Source organism: Lasioglossum baleicum, chromosome 2 (assembly GCF_051020765.1).
Source record: "Lasioglossum baleicum chromosome 2, iyLasBale1, whole genome shotgun sequence".
In the NCBI taxonomy this organism is placed as follows: domain Eukaryota; kingdom Metazoa; phylum Arthropoda; class Insecta; order Hymenoptera; family Halictidae; genus Lasioglossum; species Lasioglossum baleicum.
In genome coordinates, this window is record NC_134930.1 from 14,174,971 (window position 1) to 14,194,808 (window position 19,838).

At 37.9% G+C, this 19,838-nt stretch overlaps 1 protein-coding gene across 2 annotated transcripts in view; it reads right to left on the minus strand.

Annotated features, from left to right (window-relative positions):
* Positions 1–19,838, minus strand: part of LOC143220542 (A disintegrin and metalloproteinase with thrombospondin motifs 7) — a 123,957-nt gene that overhangs the window by 54,917 nt on the left and 49,202 nt on the right. For both annotated transcript variants that reach the window (XM_076446174.1, XM_076446167.1), the window contains one exon: positions 8,152–8,486. In XM_076446174.1, coding sequence (XP_076302289.1) covers positions 8,152–8,486 — 335 coding nt within the window. The remainder of the gene's footprint in view (positions 1–8,151; positions 8,487–19,838) is intronic.

The window sequence follows — 19,838 nt, forward strand, 5'->3', positions numbered from 1 at the left end:
AATTGCCGTAGTCCTTAATTGTTACTGACCCTGCACCGTGACCGAAGTCCAATCGCATTAAGATGTAATTCACAGTTGTAGAAAGATACTTGTAGTCGAATTAATGATTGTGCTTTGATCGTTAATCCCCAGCGAATCGGAACAGAGGAAAGATTTTCTTTATGACGTTACTGGCCTGAACTTTTATGTCATTACTAGATTCACGGATTTTATACAGTTACGGCTTTATAACAGTTATATATACAGTTATACAATGTCTCCCAATTTCTCTCTCGATAGTCCTAATCTCTTTTTTAACGCAATGCTATATTTTTTCTTGATCGTGCCTGTAGAGCATGAAGAAACAAGTCCAACGACTATAAGGACCATGCTGTTACGATCATTCGATCTCGAGATATTTATGTCCGAGAGGTTAATATCTTTCTGAATTTTAATCTTTCAGACAGAAATATCTCGAGATTGAATGATCGAAACAGAATGGTTCTTATAGTCGTTGGATTTGTCTTTTTATGCTCTACAGGAACATTGAAAGGAAAATGTAGTCTCATTAAAAAAAATGAACTCTTTCCACTATTATATACTACGTATTATACGAAATTTGTGTACTATTTGATTGTTATTAGACGATATTTATTGTTCGCAGAGCTGGGTACAATAGAATTGAAATAGTAAATAGTTAAAGTATGCGTACCACTGAAAATGTTTAGAAACGTATTTTAAGGGAAGCTTGTATAACTTCAGTGAAAAGGTGATTTTTAAGAATTGTTTTTAGAACAACTACAATTGGTCATATGGAACTAGGCCTTCTCTAGATGTAAACAGATAATCTTGAAGTACAAGTGTTCTTGTTTTAGTACTCAAAAAAATTTATATTGTTGAGAAAAATATAAGTAAAAAATCAAATATATTTTAGGTCCAATCCCCTAGAAATGTGTAATTATGCAGTAGGTAATAATTTTTGTTATAAATGCATAAAATTCACGGTCTACTAATAAGTTATTGCTCAGATAAATTCTCCAATACTGTATAAAGCAGATCGTATGAAATTTGATTTTCGTTTAGTGTTAAAAACCAATATTGAATATTTCGATTTTAATGTTAAGGAAGAATACTGAATACGTTACGTGGCATTAGGGTATAAGGCTGAAATTAGGGTATAAGGCAGAAGGCAGAAATTAATAACAACACAGTGCTTGGCTCTTACGCGAAATTTAGGTGATTCACCCTGTATATGTACACATATACAATAAGTGTCCAGGATCTTTGATCACGCAGTGCTTAGAGCGAACGACTATGAATAGCGAATCCGTGAGGTTCTTGCTTGCCGTGTTTGTTAGCGAGTTACGACTTACCACGAGCGAAAGTTACTTCATCCCCGGCTGTTTTGCAAGTGAGTCACGTCACGGTGATAACGCTAAACGATCGCCGCTTTGTTCGGTGGCCATCTTCTATATGCAAAAACAAGCCTGCTGTTTGTCCAGTGTAAACTACGCGGCTCGAGACAATTTCGAACGGATGGTGTATAAAAGTTACGACAACGTGCTACGAACATGACGTGCAATTAATATCAATATGAAGTACAATAATTTCGGTCTTTTGTGGAGAAGCTAGAAGAATTAGTTTACTAAATGACGTATAAAAGAAATGTTTAAAATGTTCGGCGTATGTAATACTTAGGTGAAGTTTGAAAACTATTGTAAAACCAAGTGTAAAATAAAGATCATTATCAGTTTTCAAAACATTGCGGTTGGTTGGAGTCGCGGAGAAAATACTAGAGGTCGCTTTTCACAATTTCTTCGTCTAATTGTATTGAATATTTTTCTCTGTTCATTTTTTAAATATTATTACTATACTATATTTTAAAAATGATAACCCTATTCACTTGTTGCCTCCAGAAAAGATGCTTAAAGTGCTGAGTATTTTGAGCTTCAAGGTTTCGAAGTTTGCGAATCTATCCAAACAGATTTTCACTATATTTTTAAAATAATAACCCTATTCACTTGTTCCGTCCAGAAAAAATGCTTAAAGTGCTGAGTATTTAGAGCTTTAAGGTTTCGGTGCTTGCGAATCTATCCAAACGAATGTTGTAAAGCAGCATCTTAAAAACCGGCGCAATTTACTGTATACCGACACGCACGATTCCGGAATTGCACAGGATCGAGAAGCGGAGCATAGGATACCAACTAGCGCCGTAGCAATCTTCTCTTCGGCGGTGTTTCTTTCTCCTAGCACGGCAGTCTGCCTATAAAACAGCCCCAATTGGTAGCAGTTGCAGTTTCGCTTAAAGCGGCGCGGATTCGGTGAAATTACATTTCTAAGCGGAACCTGGCATCCCCTGGAGTAGTTTCCCATAGCAAAACCGAAGCGGGAAATTTATGAATATTAACGTTTATACGCGGCGCGGCGCGACGCTTTGCTACCTGTGGTATCGCCGAAACTTTGCGGAAAGTTTGCGCGTTACGCCTTGCTATAGCGGAAAGAAAGAGCACAGAAAACGGAAGAGAGAGGTAGCAAAGGCAGGAAATAGATAGCAATACTAGGAAAATTAAGAGAGATGTAGCAAAGAGATGAGAGAGCTAGCAGAGCGAGGAAATGGATAGGAAAACTAGCAAAATGAAGAAATAGATAGGAATACTAGCAAAATGAAGAGACAGCTAGCAAAGAGAAGAGAGAAAGAGAGTGAGAGAGCTAGCAGAGAGGAGAGAGGATAGGGAAAGGAGGCAGAGAGGTTGAAAAAGGAGAACAATGGAAGAAGCAAGAGTAGGTGGGGGGTAGAAGAAAAAGGAGCGAACGGATATGGAAGAGGGAGGAGCCTCGGTGCATGCATCGGCGCAATTTGCTCCCAGCTTCCAGATAATGATTTAATTTGCCACGGCCTGGCAGATTTATGACGGCAAGCCTAGACCACGTCCACCTGCGAACTGCGGCTGAAGAACTGCGAACACCGAACGCACACTGTCGTAACATTGTATAAGATCACCCGCGAGAACACCTTCCGCGCGCAAATTCAACAACTTTTTGCAAGCCCGTGTGACGCTCGTCTAGGAAACTCACCCGTTATCCGGAGACTAACATAATACTTGCAAGATGCTGCCGGGATCAAATGTACTGGGTGTATTAAAAGTAATACTCATCCGTCCTAGAGGTGAATCTACACTTTTGGATCGGTGGACATTTGTAAAAGAAACTTGCCGCAAAATTGTTGATACCAAAGAAAAACGTTGGTGAAGTTTGTTTTTACATCGACACCTTCTACTGGTCGAGAAGAGAAATAATTTGATTTGGTCTCCGCTAGAAACTCGACCAATTCAGGTTGTGGGACGAACGTGTTAAGGATGTTCTGGAGGTACAATGGGAGACAAAAGTACAAGAAATTCGAAATCCATCAATACATGGCAATGAAAGCCATTCATGAGTATATTTTGCATTAAACTTTTGCGAATACTGTACCCTCTGTAGCTATATTCAGTGGTCTACGCTTGTCACGTTTCCATGCTAGTGAGAGACGACACGATAAATTTGACGTTTTGTAGCAGTTTATAACTTTTTTCCTCTGTAACTGTTTAGTGGATCCTAATAAATTTTGAACATAATTAATTGCATAATTTTTACTACATATAAAAAAAACTGGAGTTTCTAGTTGCGTTTTTTCAAGGTTTAAATAGGGTTTGAAGTGGAATTTTATGGATTCTCCATAAGAAGACGTGTTAAAATGTGCAAACTTTAAGTTGCTATAATCCTTAAACGGTGCAGTGAATCGAACCCAAACTTTGGTAATTGCATTAATTTAGTAAGAATTATACTTAGTGAAATTTTCAAAAATCTTGTTGCGTTTTTATATACCTCCAGAACATCCTTAAACACCACACCTCTACACAATCGCTAAACACTACATAACACACTATCCGAAATCGTGACTGCGAACTAGAAGAAATTAGTCCGACCACGATCAAAGTATGTATACAGCGTGTCCCAAAATTCGTGAAAATCCCGAAAGGGGGTGGTTCCTGAGACCATTTCAAGCGACATTTTCCTTTGCAAAAATCTTATCCGCGGCTTTGTTTAGGAGTTATTAACGAAAAACACGGACCAATCAGAGCGCGACCTAGACGCGAGTTGCCACAGTCGGCCAATAGACATTTGGCAACTCGCGTCTAGGTCGCGCTCTGAATTGAACGCTCTAATTGAATATCTTCTTGGTAACGATTTTTTTTTGTTTCAATCGATCAGTGATCATTTTATGCTGGGAGGGGAGAATTTTCGCGCGGAAGTCGCATTAAGGTCGCAGAACTGTTCTAATCGTGGTCGGTGTAGCTTCTTCTTGTTTGCTGTCACGATTTCGGAAAGTGTGTCGTGTAGGGTTTCATGATTGTGTAGAAGCGTGGTGTTTTCTGCTTCGAAAATTGGTTTCGGAAGACGTGATTCGAACGTATTCGCGTGAGCAAACAATAGTGTGCTGTGTGAAGATTCTGAAAAATTCGCAAGTATACTTTACATCAGTATTTTATAATGGTGTATCGTTTTTACACATAATTTCTTGACACCCTGTACATAGCTGGTGCGTCAGTATAACTTATTAATCGTGGGATCATCATTTATTAATCGTGCGACTCTGACGTCTTAGTTCGGAGAATATCGGGTCTTAGCGAGCTAACAGTGAATTATTAAATATAGAGATTGGTGGCTAGTGGAAAATGTCAATATGGATTGCGCCAGCGTTGTTCCAATTTCGATGTAAATGTTAATTATACGTTAGATTGTCCCAAAAGTTCGTTTCGTCCTCGACTAATGTGCTCAGTGCAAATTCAGAGTAGTTTTTATGAAAACCAATGGCATGATTAAGAATGGGGAAGCTTAAGAAATAATAAAACATTAACGAGTAGAAGATTGTGTTGTTTGTGTATGCTGATGTTATCTAACGATATGGAATGTGCACGTAGTGAAAGAAACTTTTAGTACAACCTAATATTTTTAATATTTCTATTTTAGTAGATATTAGTGAAATAAATATTTTAATTTTCAACCAACTTGACTTTCCAACGGATATAGCAAGGTAGAGACTCAGAAAATATTCTGCACAATGTTTATAAAATGCCTTGCACAAAATGGAGATTCGGGTAAAGGTCCGTGGGCCGTTTAATGAAGAATAAGAATCAGTGAAATGAGTGTGTTCATAGTCAGACCACGCACGCGAACGGCAAACGAAGCAACAGAGTGCACAGAGTGAACATAGTGAACAGAATTACCAAGACATTCTCTCTCCCTCTCTCTCTCCGTCTCTGTGCGGCTAGCAGAGAGCACGCTATAAATTCCGTGGGAATAAATTTGCTTCGAGAAGGTACAATTAGTAATCATTTATAATTGCATGCTATCTGCGCGGCAACCTTATAAACACGATGTATCGTGCGCGATTCGTTTTAACGATCGCGTGTGTTTTCTTTGAAATTCTCCTGGTCGCCGCCGCATACGCTAACTTTAGCATACACGTTATCTGGCACGTAACGCCATGAACGGCCGAAGATAAAGCGCGAGAAAGATGCGACGGAAGATCGAAAGTTTGCCGGAGGAAGACAGATAGCCACGCCATCCAATTATTTTAATAATATCGCGATGAAACGCCCACTTCCGCTCGGTAATAGTTAATTGACATTAATGCCGATGTTCGAATCATTTTAGAAAGTTCAAACGAGCCTTGTTTTATTTCCTTCTACTAATTATGAGCTAAATGGTACAACCTCATATATTTCTTAGATTTCATATTACTACGATAAGAATAAAAGATATTAGCTGAGAATATATTATTTATTTAAATGTATTGTGATATATCATTTATTTTCAAATATATTTCATTTTAAACATTTCAAATAAATACAATAACACCGTGAGGTTTTTTACGAATAGCTTTGAAACTAAAACCGAGCGACGGGTGTAGGTATGGGAAAAAGTTGTTTTTTTTTATAATTATAATTACAAAGTAATTGAATTACATTGTAATTCAGTGATATTGTAATTTATAATTCAGATCTTCATTCAATTAAATTACAACGTAATTCGTAATTGCAATTGGAGTACAATTATAAAATACTTTGTGATTAAAATACTTTGCAATTATAATAACTATAATGAAGGAGGACGAGGAACAGAAACTACGCAGCATAGACAGCAAACAAATATATCGCACTTCTTCAAAGTTCTGGGCTATAATTTGGAGAGCTGTATCTTAATTACACATCTGATTAAAATACTTAGTAATTGAATTAATTGAAAGGTTTGTATTATGTAATTCAGTTACGACGTAGTTTAATTACTATATAATTGAAATACAATGTAATTCATTCATCAATTCATCAATTCATCAATTGTGTAATTGAATTACAATGTAATTGAATTAGCACAACTCTGTTCAGAATTTTGTCAATATTTACCAAAAACTTTTGCTGGAAATATTTAATTAATATTGTTACAGAACTTGTGGAATAATTCTAAAGAACATTTACTTTGCTATATCCGTCGCTTAAACGCACTAAATAATTGAAGTATAACATCTTACAAGTAAACTCGTAATATACCAACATAATAAACATTCTATATTAATGTAAGCAATTTTAATTCTATAATAAATCATAGAAGGCTTCGTAGAATGCACTTGTTCAAATCAATCGGATCATTTAACTACAACACGTCTACACTTTTCTCGGTATTAATCACGAAAATCAGCGTGTAAACAATAAATAATATTAAACAAACAATAAGTAACTAATGCACACACACATGTTATGAATCGATGTAAACAATTATCAATAATTATAAATGTCTGATAGCTTCTGCTGAAACCAATTATTCTATCCGAGAGGAAAATTTAAGTAGAGCATCCGTACGATTTGTCGGACGGTCCGCCATTCCGGCGTCCCATTCTACTTGCGGACTCTCGACAAGAACTTAAGTGGCTACATACCTCTGGTAAAATAAAAACAATTGATTTCTCAAAACGGTATAGTTAGAACGCTGTTTCGAGAACACAGCCAAAGTTTGATTGGGAAATTCGTAAAACTGCTGAATTTATGACCGCGAAAGTGCAGTCGTATAATGGTAACATTTCGTACTTCAAACGCATTTTTCTTGAAACGAAGTTTCCGAAATCGGCGCCAGAAGTGTCTAACAGACTATTGGGCCAATTTCGAGAAAATTTTGCAGTGAAATTTTTCAGACCATCTAATCTTCAACAAACACGTTCCACAACTACATTCTTACACAAAGTTGATTTTTCCCTCTTCCTACGAACAAAAGAACTTGAATATTTATATAATAAATTGTATATTTCAGTTCCAATAGCTGCGACTTACAAGTTTTTTTTTACAAAATTGTCTAATTTACAATGCAAAATTGAAAAGATGTGTATCAGATGGACTTGCATTTTGCCCATCAAGCAAATTAATTTTTATTGATATTGTGTGGAAAACAATGATTTTAGGTTGAAAGGTAACCCCCTAAAATTTTAAGTCGCCTAACCCTTCATATAAGGATGATATGAGGGTAAATACCCTTAACTGTATCATTTTTTTTCTCGGTCGTTAATTCAGATATTCAGATAGAAAACAAACGAAAATACTCGAACTTACCTCCTTAATACCATATATTTTTTTCACAATTGTGATCAAATTATTAAGGGTAGAAAATTTTTTTTCAGAAAATAGTATAGTATTCCATTTTTAAAATAATAATTATTATTATGTTCCATCAATCCGAAAACATTGTTCTTGAATTTTTTGGAAGTGATCACTCGAAGGGTTGCTTGCAATCTCCACCTCCAAAAAATTAAATGATTGTTTTCTACCCTTAATAATTTGATCACAATTGTGAAAAAAATATATGATATGAAGGAGGTAGGTTCGAGTATTTTCGTTTGTTTTTTATCTGAATATCTTAATTAAGAGCCGAGAAAAAAAATGATGAAATGGGTATTTACCCTCATATCATCCTTATATGAAGGGTTAGCGAATTAAAATTTTAGGAGGTTATCTTTTAACCCGAAACCATTGTTTTCCACACAATATCAATAAAAATTGTAGGTGGGGCCGCTGGACCATCCTTAGTCTGCTAGAGGAATAGGCAAGGCAGAAAGAAAATGTAAGAAAATATAAGAAAACTCACCAAACCGTCGCAAGCAGACATCGCGACCCTGGAGTCCGGATGTCCATGAATGAAGCCTCGATAATGGCATTTGCTCGAGCGATTTTTCGGCCGGTTGCGCACGTGGAGCTCGCGTTTTCGTCTTTCGACAAGCATCCCAGGTCCAATGAAGTTATCCACGGCGATCAGCTCGATATGGTACTCGTTACCGGCGACTGACAGCCGATAGTGAACCACTGGCCCATCCTCATGATGGTGATGGGTCACGTTGTGGGAGATAAGCTCGCCCCGGTGGCTCACTTTCCGCGGTATCACGACCTCGTGCGAGTGAATGTGTTCCTGTCTACTGTATATCCCTGGAACAGAATGGTCATAGTGAGTTCTGAAACTGTGCTCCCCAACGGTAACCATAACAGTTCCACTATTCCATAACTGTCCTCACATTATTCTGACCAAAACAATCAGAAAAAGAAATTGTTGAAAATAATAGTCGTACAAATTAATTTGCGACCCTCTGATCATCTCATTACCACACAATTTTTTTATCATTTGCAACGAGCAAGAGGGACAGACAGAAATTTCTTTATTCATATTTTGAATAGATTGAAAATAATACTATCTAAAATTGCACCTATCAATTTTGTCATAAATGCATATAAAATTCGCTGTCTATTTGTTGCTAAATCTTTATGCAAAATAAAAATTTTCTTCATTCATTACAACGAGATTCATTTCTAACTCATTCTTGAATTGTTGTCTCAATTTTTTATGATTTAAAATTGCACCAACTCGTATTTCTCATAAAACTCCACAGTCTATTGAAACGACGCAATAGAGTTTCTTTAGATTTTGTGAGATTTTTCTTATAACAAGTAGACTGCGGAACTTTATGCAAAATAAAAATTGTTTGCATCAACTCTAACAACCGAGGATCATATAAAAATTTCTTTCATTTTTTAATAACGTTCATGAGCTGCAACTAATACATCGACATTCTTAAATCGTTTAAATCTGTCTACTGTTTTAAATTGCGACTACTCATTTTTATCAGAAATGCATAAAATCCGCAGTCTAATAATTAAGTGCTCGGATAAAATCAGTACCAGTGTAAAAACATCGTTATAACTTCAATAATTGCGAAATAAAAAATCTGAGAACGGTGATTCGACTGTAGATTTAGCGTTGAAAAGCGAGGAGTAATTTCCGGTGGATCAACCATCCCCGGCACGCATAACATTGCATCATTTGATCGCCGAGTGCGGGGGAGGAGGCGAGAGATCGCATAATTCACGCCGGTTGCCACCGATATATTTCACCGGGTCGCTTTATAGTCGCGTCAAGATAGCTGTCCTAATGAAGCGGTAGCGAAACGTTCCCGTAATTATTTCTTTGAAATATCGTTTCGGCCAGTGGCGGGTGTCCGCAATCAATCACTCGCAGTCCTCCGCGACTCGCAATGCACTGAGAAACTGCAGTTGCATCGGCGTTTCACGGGTCGGCCCACTTACGCGAGTAATAACAATTAAACGTTATCTTGCGTGGCTCGAGTAGAAACCGCCGCCGGTAAACAGTCAATAAATATATAACCTTGTTTTATCTCCAGGCAGTCTCTTCGCTGGGACGTTCCGAGATTTATCGCGCGCGTTTCAAGGGAAACGTTCGCCTAACTGCTCCGAGCCGGCATTTTCGGATTCGATTGAAACCGAAACACTTTATTCATTTATTGATAGAGTGCGGATCCTTATGCAGAATAAAAGTTACCTGTCTCAGTGGCAGTAGACAATTTATTATAATTTGAACCTACTCGCTTTTGTCATAATCTATTTCTTCATAAAGTGCAGAATTGCAATTAACCTATTATATTGGGTTGGAACGAAAGTTCGTAGCGTTTGTAAATTGAAATCCAAAGCTAAAATTCAGATATTTATTCATAGATTTATTCAATAACATATTTTCCATTCTGTTCTGTTACTTTTTACCATTTTCTTAATTCTATCTTCGATTCTTAATTTGAAAACGCGACGAACTTTCTTTCCAACCCAATATAAAATCGTCGAGTAGAAGAATACTTCAATACAACTATTCGTTAAACAATTCGTTATGAATATATTTATTGTACATTTGCTGTCAAGTAAAGTATACAGTATGCCCGTTTTAAGTGTCAACACAATTGATCATTTCTGTAAGTATCAGAGATACAAAAGCATATTTCAGATGAAAGTTGTATGGTATATTGTGGGGGACATATCGCAATGATAATTGTTTAATCATGAAGTAGGGTTGGTACGTCCTATGTAGGTCTCGTTAAAATTTTTAAAGGAAGCCAACAGATTTTAATTCAGTTTCTTGTAGACAGTGTCGAGACGTTTTCGAAACACTAATTAAACATATGTATATTTCGCATCAGTCGTTCTCGAGTTATTAATTTCTAAAGTTGTCGTGCCATCGATACTTCTACGTATAGCATTACAGCTTTCGAATAAATATCTGCGCGAGAACTAACTATAGATTGTGCATAGTGAATCAGAGATGAATATATCTCGCGGACAGGTGCATTGTTGTCCATTTTTCCGACGTCATTTACCATCATTAATTCTGCCATTTGACCAATAGAATTCCGATGATTCGTTCCAGGGAGGGAATTGAAATTTTCCCTCGTTCCCATACGTCGCAGGTTAGCGCAGCCAACTGCAGGCTGTACGCAACTGTATGCAGTCGGCGGAGCCCGCAAGATTCCGCGTGTCGTGCCTTATTGTTGGAATACCGCGGCGGCGCTAATGATATTAACATTTTCGCGTGAAATGTCGAATAATGATTACCGTTACTCGCCGACCACAATCTCTCATTAATTCTCGTGTTCCGCTCTCAGCCAGAGACAGCCGAGACACTGTAATTTGTTCTTTTATTCCGCCTCATAGACCTCGTTATGAGGAGAACTCTTTCCTTGGTTCGTTGTGAATAGAATGGAAGAGAGGGAGAGAGAAAGAGAGTCAGGGAACACTATTCACCGACGGTGTTGAATTCCTTTTTTTCAAGCGCGAGCTGCGCCGTTCCTTTCTGACTTTTTCCTTCGTCGGTGCTCTCCTGGCTACATTCAAAGCTACACCTTCGTCCCTTCTTCCTTCCTTTCTATTTTTTTTTTCATGTGACTACGGCATCTTCTATCTTTTATTTCATGTACCACCTCGTTACGGGCTTGTTTCCGTCGTTATGGCGCCCGAGCTCCCCCGAAATTCGGTCAGAATTTGTTAACACGCTGCCGACAAATCAGAGAGATTCTTCATACAATTATATCTGATAAACAAGTACTGTGCCTATCTAACCCAGATTTTTCGTCTCCTCTTCTAGAATTTTATGTCCTAGAAAAACTCTTCCAGAATTTCTGTTATGAATAGACTGCGGATTTTATGCATTTATGACAAAAATGAATAGGTGTAATTTAAGATAGCAAAAATATTAGAAACATTTAACACTAGAACTACCGAATGAGTCAAAACGACTTGCTCCTGATTTCTTCTATTAGAAAAATTTTTTTAGTCAATTTCTCTATTGAAGTACATATTTAAGCAAACCTGGTACAAAATCTAAACAAATGCAGTTTTGTCATTATTATAAGGCAATGTATGCCAATTGCGTTTAGTGCTCGGTAGTTCTAGTGTTAAACATGCTATTATATCATTCTCAACTTACTAAACATAATAGGGAAAATGATAAAATTCTATTTCACTCTTGTTTGTTGCAATTTAGGTAATAAATTTTTATTTTGCATAAAGATCCGCAAGTCTAGTTATGAATATTAAGAAAGTTTGTAGAACAAATAAGGCTAGGGTTGCCAGAAATGTTTTATCCAAATATAGAAGAAGTAGTGAAAACTGCAATTATGTATATATGAGATAGGCTCAAAATATAGGACTTATACAGAACATTTTAAACTTTTTTATTGAAACAAAGATTTTTGAAAATTCCTATAGGTACGTAAAGATCAAGTTCAAATATAGAAGACTCACATCAAATATAGAAGATCTGGCAAGCCTAAATAAGACAGATAGTTGAGCAATTCCGTTTAACAGCGACACCCCGTGCACGTTTGTATCGCGCTTGTCTAACTAGAAGGAACATTAAATTATACGATGTTGCAACAGAGAATGATGAATGAATAAAAGAGATAAAAGAGAGGCGATACTTCAGACCGCAAAGGGTTAGCAATCAATCGCTATATCGCGGTGCATTCAGGTCAAAAATGATGACGCTGTCGCAACGGTCAGCCACGAGCGTTGCATGAAAAGCGGCCCGTCGATTCCGCGACAAGCGACAACGCGACAAGCGACAAACGCGAGGGCGACCGAGCGACAGTTACGCGCGCCCGTAAAACTGGTGTAATAATTTCCGATTGATTTAATGGCGGCGGGACCGTTCCGAAGGTGACCGCCGCTGATTCGATTAAACGCGCCCGTTTCAGGGCTGCCATCGGTTTTCACTTTTTCCAACCCTGCGCGCGTGCTCGAATCACCACTTTTTTTTCCTGTTTCGCTAAACGGCAACGCAATCTTAACGCGCGTCGAGAGAGAACGTTCTTGCGTGCAATTTGTCAACACAGCTGTCGGACCGCCGATAAATCTCGATCACAGATATGTGTGAGAGAGGTCGAAGGACGCTGAGATGTCGCTGCAGCTTGAAAAGCGGTCTGTGTAATATATAATATGTGATGTGTAATATGTAACGCGGTTCTGTCCGTTCGCGGTGTCGTAAACCGACCAGCCTGATAGATCACACCTTGTTACGGAGGACTCTGTTTGCCGAATCTGTCTTTGTTGCTTGACTTCCGGTCTAACTGTGCTCCGCTCTTTGTAAATTTAATATCGATCTCTTTCTCCTTCGTGTTTATTGTATGTTGATGAATATATGTCTGGATTGATTGAGCGGACCGTGTGCAGCTTTTTTTGAATGAATTCAGTATAGACAATTCAACCCAGTCATTATGAAAGTAGTCGAGAGAGAGAGAACAGTTTTCAAATAAATCTATCTTTTTGTTTATTATTGATTTTATTAGAATATATGGGTCCATGCTGAAACTCCACGAAAAAAGCTTGGATTCGAACCCTGGCTGTCGCGGTGGCTGTTCGACCTCCACGACCATCAGCCACGAGATCTTCATTACAATTATGTATTGTATACAGGATTCCTTAATATCTTCGTTACTTCTACCGATCCAACAAATTACAAGCGGACAAAGTCACTTCGTTGCTGTACGATTTTCTTTCGAGGTCATTTTCACCTCCGATTTTCAAGTTCGTCGATATTTTCCGCACATTAACGCATGTTTCTCTTTTAATGCGACATCTTAGCAGGCGTCATCTCGCTCATCCTAATTGTCCCAGCATTCATATGAAACAAGTCCCATGGCTGATAATTTTAAACGTTTTTTTACTTGGAAAAGATAATGAAATTATGAAAATACGAATTTCTGAATTTCGTCTTCGGTGTGATGTCTCCGCACAAGTATTTTAAGGTAAAATGAAACCGAATTTCTTTATTCAATCGATGAACTTTAATCAATAATCTTATTTATTCTTTTTGGCAAAAGATCGTCGAAATTGGCGAGAGGGAACACATTTTATTCATTAAAGTTCATTGCTTGAATAAAAAATTGTTCTCTACTTCGCCTTAAAATACCGAAATTACTTTCTTGCCAGCCCAATAATTATCTAAAATGGCTACTATAATTTTGGATTAAGATGCACTGAAATTTTTCAGATGAATTTTAATTTCGATAAACAGTGTATAACGCAGAGGGAAATTGAGAAGCCCGTGTCGGCGTCCCCGGGACGGTAATGAACGGTGAATTGTCGTCGGAAAAATCTGGAACGGCAGCGTCCGTGTTCCATTGAAGACGATATCCGATCTCGGCATGCAGATCGGATCGCAACGACGTTAACTGTCAGCCGTGTTCTTACATGAAGACATATTACTGCAGCTGAACCGTGGCTGCTGCATTCCCGACGCACATGCCGCCGTCCTTTTCCGTCTCTCCTCCCGGGCAGAGGCTAACCACAATTATTCTATTAGAGCCGTTAGATCACCGTCGACAATAGTAAACGTCGTTGTGAGGAGAGGAGCGAAGCGCGACGAGACGCGTATCGATCGGCGACTTTGACGAGCAACGATTTCCTACGACGCGACGGCATACGCCACCGGTAGTTCGGTTGTTTACGAGCGCTTTTACGGTCGCTAATTCCGCGGACGAATCGACGGAAATCGATAACGAGTTCCATTTAATGGCCGACGCTCTTTTTGGTTTTACTACATCGACGACGGTTTTTACGGGCTTTCCACTTTCTCTCTCTCTCTTTCTCTTCCTCTCTCACTCATACTCAAGCTGTTTCTTTTTCTTTTTCGAGCGCGGATCGCGATTCTTCCCGATATTTTCTATTTACCTCGTTCGAGCACCGATTAATTCGTTGTTTCGAGATTTTATTATCTGACGATCGAGCTCTACGGATTTGACGCCGCTACTGTAATCGTCTCTGATATAATTAGTCGGTAGATGGTCTACCTAACTCTTAACTCCTTAACGCACCAATTAAAGATTCAAATGCGGTCGTTTTTGCACCAATTTTTTTATTCTCTATTTTCTTAACATACAAAAGAACATTAACAAATCTTGAAGAAAACAAAAAGTGTTGTTTTATGCATAAAAGACAATTTGCACCTACTTCGCTTAACCTTTTCTTCGGGTGAGAGGAAATAAGCACGACACTGTCTAACGAGTATATTCGGTTATATTTACATATGGAAAACCAAAACTGCAGGTCTCGCGACTTAACTCGGGCGAGTACGCTAAGAGGGTAATCGGATGAACAGATAGTTTTGCATTTTTGAAAATGACCCTCGGAATATTTTGTTATTGCGATATCAGATGGTACGCCAAATATTTGAATTGGTAAATTCGATGTCAAATACGACACGGAAATATTTTTTGACTGTCCATCTCCACGATACTTTGATGTAGAAATATTCTTTTTATTCAAATGAAGGTGGAGGAAAACATTTATATATTTTTTGCACGGCGATTTTCCCATTGGCTGCGTTAACAAAAATTCGCGAAGTGGACGTTGAAACAAGTCGAGAGGGGCTACCCTACAAATATTTTCTTTACTATTTTTCCTTTATTGAAACGAAGGTTGGAAAATATTCCTGTATTTTTTTTTTTATAACAATTTCTTGATGTGTTGTGATGTAAAAATTTTGTTTATATCTGCTGATGATTAGTTAAGGTAATTTTCACTGTCTAGCTGCACAATGTTTCATACAAAAATATTTTTTCCTCAACTTCAAATGAAGTTTGAGAAATAGTTCTGTATTTTTATCATAGCGAACTGCACGTGTGTTATGTTTAAAAATATTCTGCAAAATGCTAATGTACGAGTCATTATTTTATGCATCGTTATATGACTTTAACTATACACAGTCACATTATTCCCGTATAACAAATATTTTCCTGAAAATGTATAAAGTCCAAAGAATAATGACAGCACAATTATTTATGCAACGTATGGCAAAAAAAGTTTACAAAAAGAGTAGACGTACGTCCATATAATGATTATCATTATAACGTTAACAAATAAACGTAACAGTTAAAACACTGTTTCCTAACTAGCGTAAAATTAATATCGTAAATAAAAACGAATTAACAATCACAGAACGCTGTAAACAATAATGGCAATAATGGTAACGGCTAATAATGCATTTATTCCCAGAAACGCGTTTCTAATTATAGATTGTGGATCTTCCTGCAAAATAAAAATAGAGTTTCGGTCAATCTCGAGAAGCAGAAGTCAGATTACAGTTTCTTTAATGATCTTAACACTAAACCTACCACTGCCGGTCAAATGACCGGTTTTATATTTTTTCATTTCACAGTTATTGAAATTATGAAGTTGCTTACATCAAAATTGATTCGATAAATTTCTTAATTCAAGCAGACATTGCAATAAAAATCGTACACAATCTAAATAATTAGAGCCTCGTCATTTTTGTGTCCGGAGGGCTTAGCTGCCTATAAAAAAATACAATTTAATTTATTATTCGTCAATACAAATAATAATTGTAATTGTATTTGTAAATAACAATTAACTTTATTATTTTAAATAATTCTACTTAGACTTTCTCAAATAATTAATAATTATTTTTGCTTTTTATTTGAATATCCAAATAACAAATCACTTGTTATTTAAATAATTATTTATTTAAATGAATTTATTTATTGCCCGACACTGTCGGTAGATTTAGTGTTAATAAATTGAAAATAATAAATCGTCGTCCTCGGACCAGGTCTAATACTGTAATTAGTAATTACAATATAACTCGCAGCGTAACAAGACAGTGAATTTATTTGATTGCGTACAACTTCCGCAATCGCAGGAACAAAATCGATTAGATCGTCTAACAACGCGATGGCGAGACGGTTTCGCGCGGGCCAGTTCGTAAGGGAGAACGGCGATAATTGAGTATCGGCCGATTTACACAGTTTATCGGTTAATTTCATCTGAACATTAATATCGGTGGGTGATCAGGCTGTTGGTAGGCTAAAGCTAGCTCTCTCTGTCTCTCTCTCTCTCTCTCTTTCTCTCGTACTCCCTAACTCAATCTCCCTCTCTATCTCTCTTTCTCAGTGGCATCGATCTGACGCGGTAGCTACCTCGAGGAGAATTATTCGTGCGCGGTACGCAGCTTATTACGAGCGAACCGGAAACAGGATCTAAAATATCCCCGAAATTCCGGCAGCTCTTCGCGCGTATAAATTCCCCGAAATGTATGCTCGTTGGCGAATGATTAATGCAAACGGCCGTAATTAATGACGCGCGGCAAAGACGTGGAATTATACGCGGGGACCGTGAACGGGATTATCGCGGGACAAACGCTGATCCGGACACGGGCGCAGCTTGCGAAAAAATCGTTTCTATCGATTTCCATATACCGATCCTCCGTTTCCAGCTCTATTTTGGTAGAGGAGATGGTAGAAATATGGAATGCCGAGGCTTTTCACCGATACTTTTACTTTTTGTAAAACTGTGCCAGTCACATTTTGTGATCGGCATGGTTAGCGTTAATCAATTGCCAAATGTTCTAGTTTGGCGTGATTAAATACTTTTCACCCTTTGCAGTCGGAGCTATGTTAACTCGAAGATTAAACATTTCTTCCTACCTGGAACAATTCCATTTTATATGATTAATTTCATTTTATAGATACGAAACTGATGAAATTGATATAATACCTCATGCAATATTTAAATGTGTAGTAGTCGATCAGTAGACTGCGGATTTTATGCATTTATGACAAAAATGGGTACGTACAGTTTAAAGCAGTGGACGTACTAAAAAGATTTAAGGATGTGGCAAGAAAGTAATTTCGGTGATAAGAAAAATCAAGCTTAGTAAAAATGTTTCATTTGGCTCCTGTGTCTTGCAATCAACGCGAACATTTTTTATTTTACATAAACATCCGCAGTCTATTGATCAGATAGCAATATATTTAATAATGTAAATAATATTGTGAATAATGGTACAGCAATTTGTAACGGTGACTCTGAGTCACAAACTTCGAAGAGGATTCAAGAGGTAATTCCCATTTAAAGGACGTTCGACCAGTCATACGAGTCAAAGTACATTGTCTTCCGGTATCGTCGCACGGTACACCGTCTCACGCAACAGTTCGATCATTCCCCAGTCTACTAACGCAGGCTTAAAGTCTGAATGATCAGGGTATCGGAGGAATCTCGGAGTTCAATTATCCGGTTACATCGGAATAACGAGGGTTAAGCGTCGGGTTATCGAACGTTTACAGAGGATAATTATCCCGATCATCGTCCGAGATCCATCGCATCGATCTTCTTTCCGTTATGGAATGGAACACGGACTCCCGTGAAATCCCAGCTGTGGAATCGATCGTCGAGAGAGGAGCTCCCCGATCGAGATATCGATCTGGCCGGTGAGGGGAAAAAAAGAGAACGCAAAAACGAATTTGCTGGGGCTCGATTTCCATGGGGCGATGGGTTGGGTTAGGTCGGAGGAGGAGAGGATGAAAAAAAGAAAGATCTCGATCGATCGATGGATCGACAACGGTGACGGCTGCGAACTGCCTCGCCGCTTTCCACGGCCGATACAGGTTTGCTGCGATGCGGGTTAAATGGCTGGAAAGAGAAAGAGAAAGAAAGAGAGAGGGAGACACTAGAGCGTTCGGTGAACGGTATAATCATCATTATCCTATTATCATTAAAGACGGAAAAATGGCGGGCGGACCAATCAGCGTACGCCTCGAGCGAGTCGGGGTTAACTGCAGGTGGGGACTCGGATGAATACTCGGACCTCCCATACAGCCTCTACCTACTGCAACGATCGTGTTCGCGATTCAGGACATATGGGTGCCGATGCCGATCCTTCCCACACCACGCTATAGTATACGTACACCGTTGCATAGTATAGGACACCGCATCATGCTATACACGCACCTAGGATACACTCGACTCGTTTAATTACACCGCGCTATGAGCTCCTTCACGTGATTACACGCTACTTATATGTATATGCGCTCTCTCGGTTATTAATTAACCGATTCCACGCGATGACGCTCCTTTGTTCACTCTCTTTGCCGACCGCCGACTTTTTTCTCGCGATCGATGGGAATAATGATCGCGACATTACCGCGACGGCAATTCTACTGGTCGCGCAAACGATAGAATTTGATTTTTTTATTTTATTCACACTGAAAATGTCAAGATACTCCTGTGGAGAGTTGCACGCGCTATTGCATAGAAGTTGCGTCTGTTATTGCATAACAGTGCGTGTAAATAGTATTCGTACGCCCTTTAAAACAGAATAACATTTTTATAATTGTATACCAAACGACCTGATTTTGTATAATCAATTAGAAGCATTGGTTTACGAAATGGTATGCACATAAGATTTTCCAAAAATTATAATTTACATGGTTACGTGCAAAAATAAAAAAGGCATTTTTAAACAATATTTTTATTTTGGCCTTAATGAGAATTTATAATGTATGTTAGTTATACACGTACTGAAAATTTGAATGATACTGAACGATGTATGATTCTGTGGATTTTAAGCAGAAACTGATCGAAAGTCGTGTAAAACTAGGATTTTTTCAATTTCTAATCGCTTGTAGCTCGTGTGTATGTTAATCGATTTCGATGAAATTTTCAGCACGTGCAAAACATTTATTTTAAATTTTCTGTAAGGGTCCAAATAAAAAGTTTTGAAAAATGCTTTTTTTATTTCTGCATATAACCTTGTAAATTATAATTTTTGGAAAATATTTTTTGCATATCATTTCGTAAACCAATGCTTCTAACTGATTATTAAAAAAATCAGGTCGATTGGTACAACTATAAAAAAGTTATCCTATTTTAAAGGCCGTACGAATACTTTTTACACCCACTGTATATAAATATCTGGATCATTATGTTGTATATGATAAATTTCTTCTACATGAATACTGAATTCTGCTAAATTGCTGAGTACTCTTGAATTGAAAATGAGTTTACTTTCATTCTGGTACTTGCTGTGTTAATTAGGAAAATTGTGTAACCACGTCCTCGGTGACGGTCACCTGCGGCTCATACGGGAGAAGAAATCTAAATGGTACATTGAGCGACGGTCACCGGTGACCGTCAGGGAGACAAGATCCA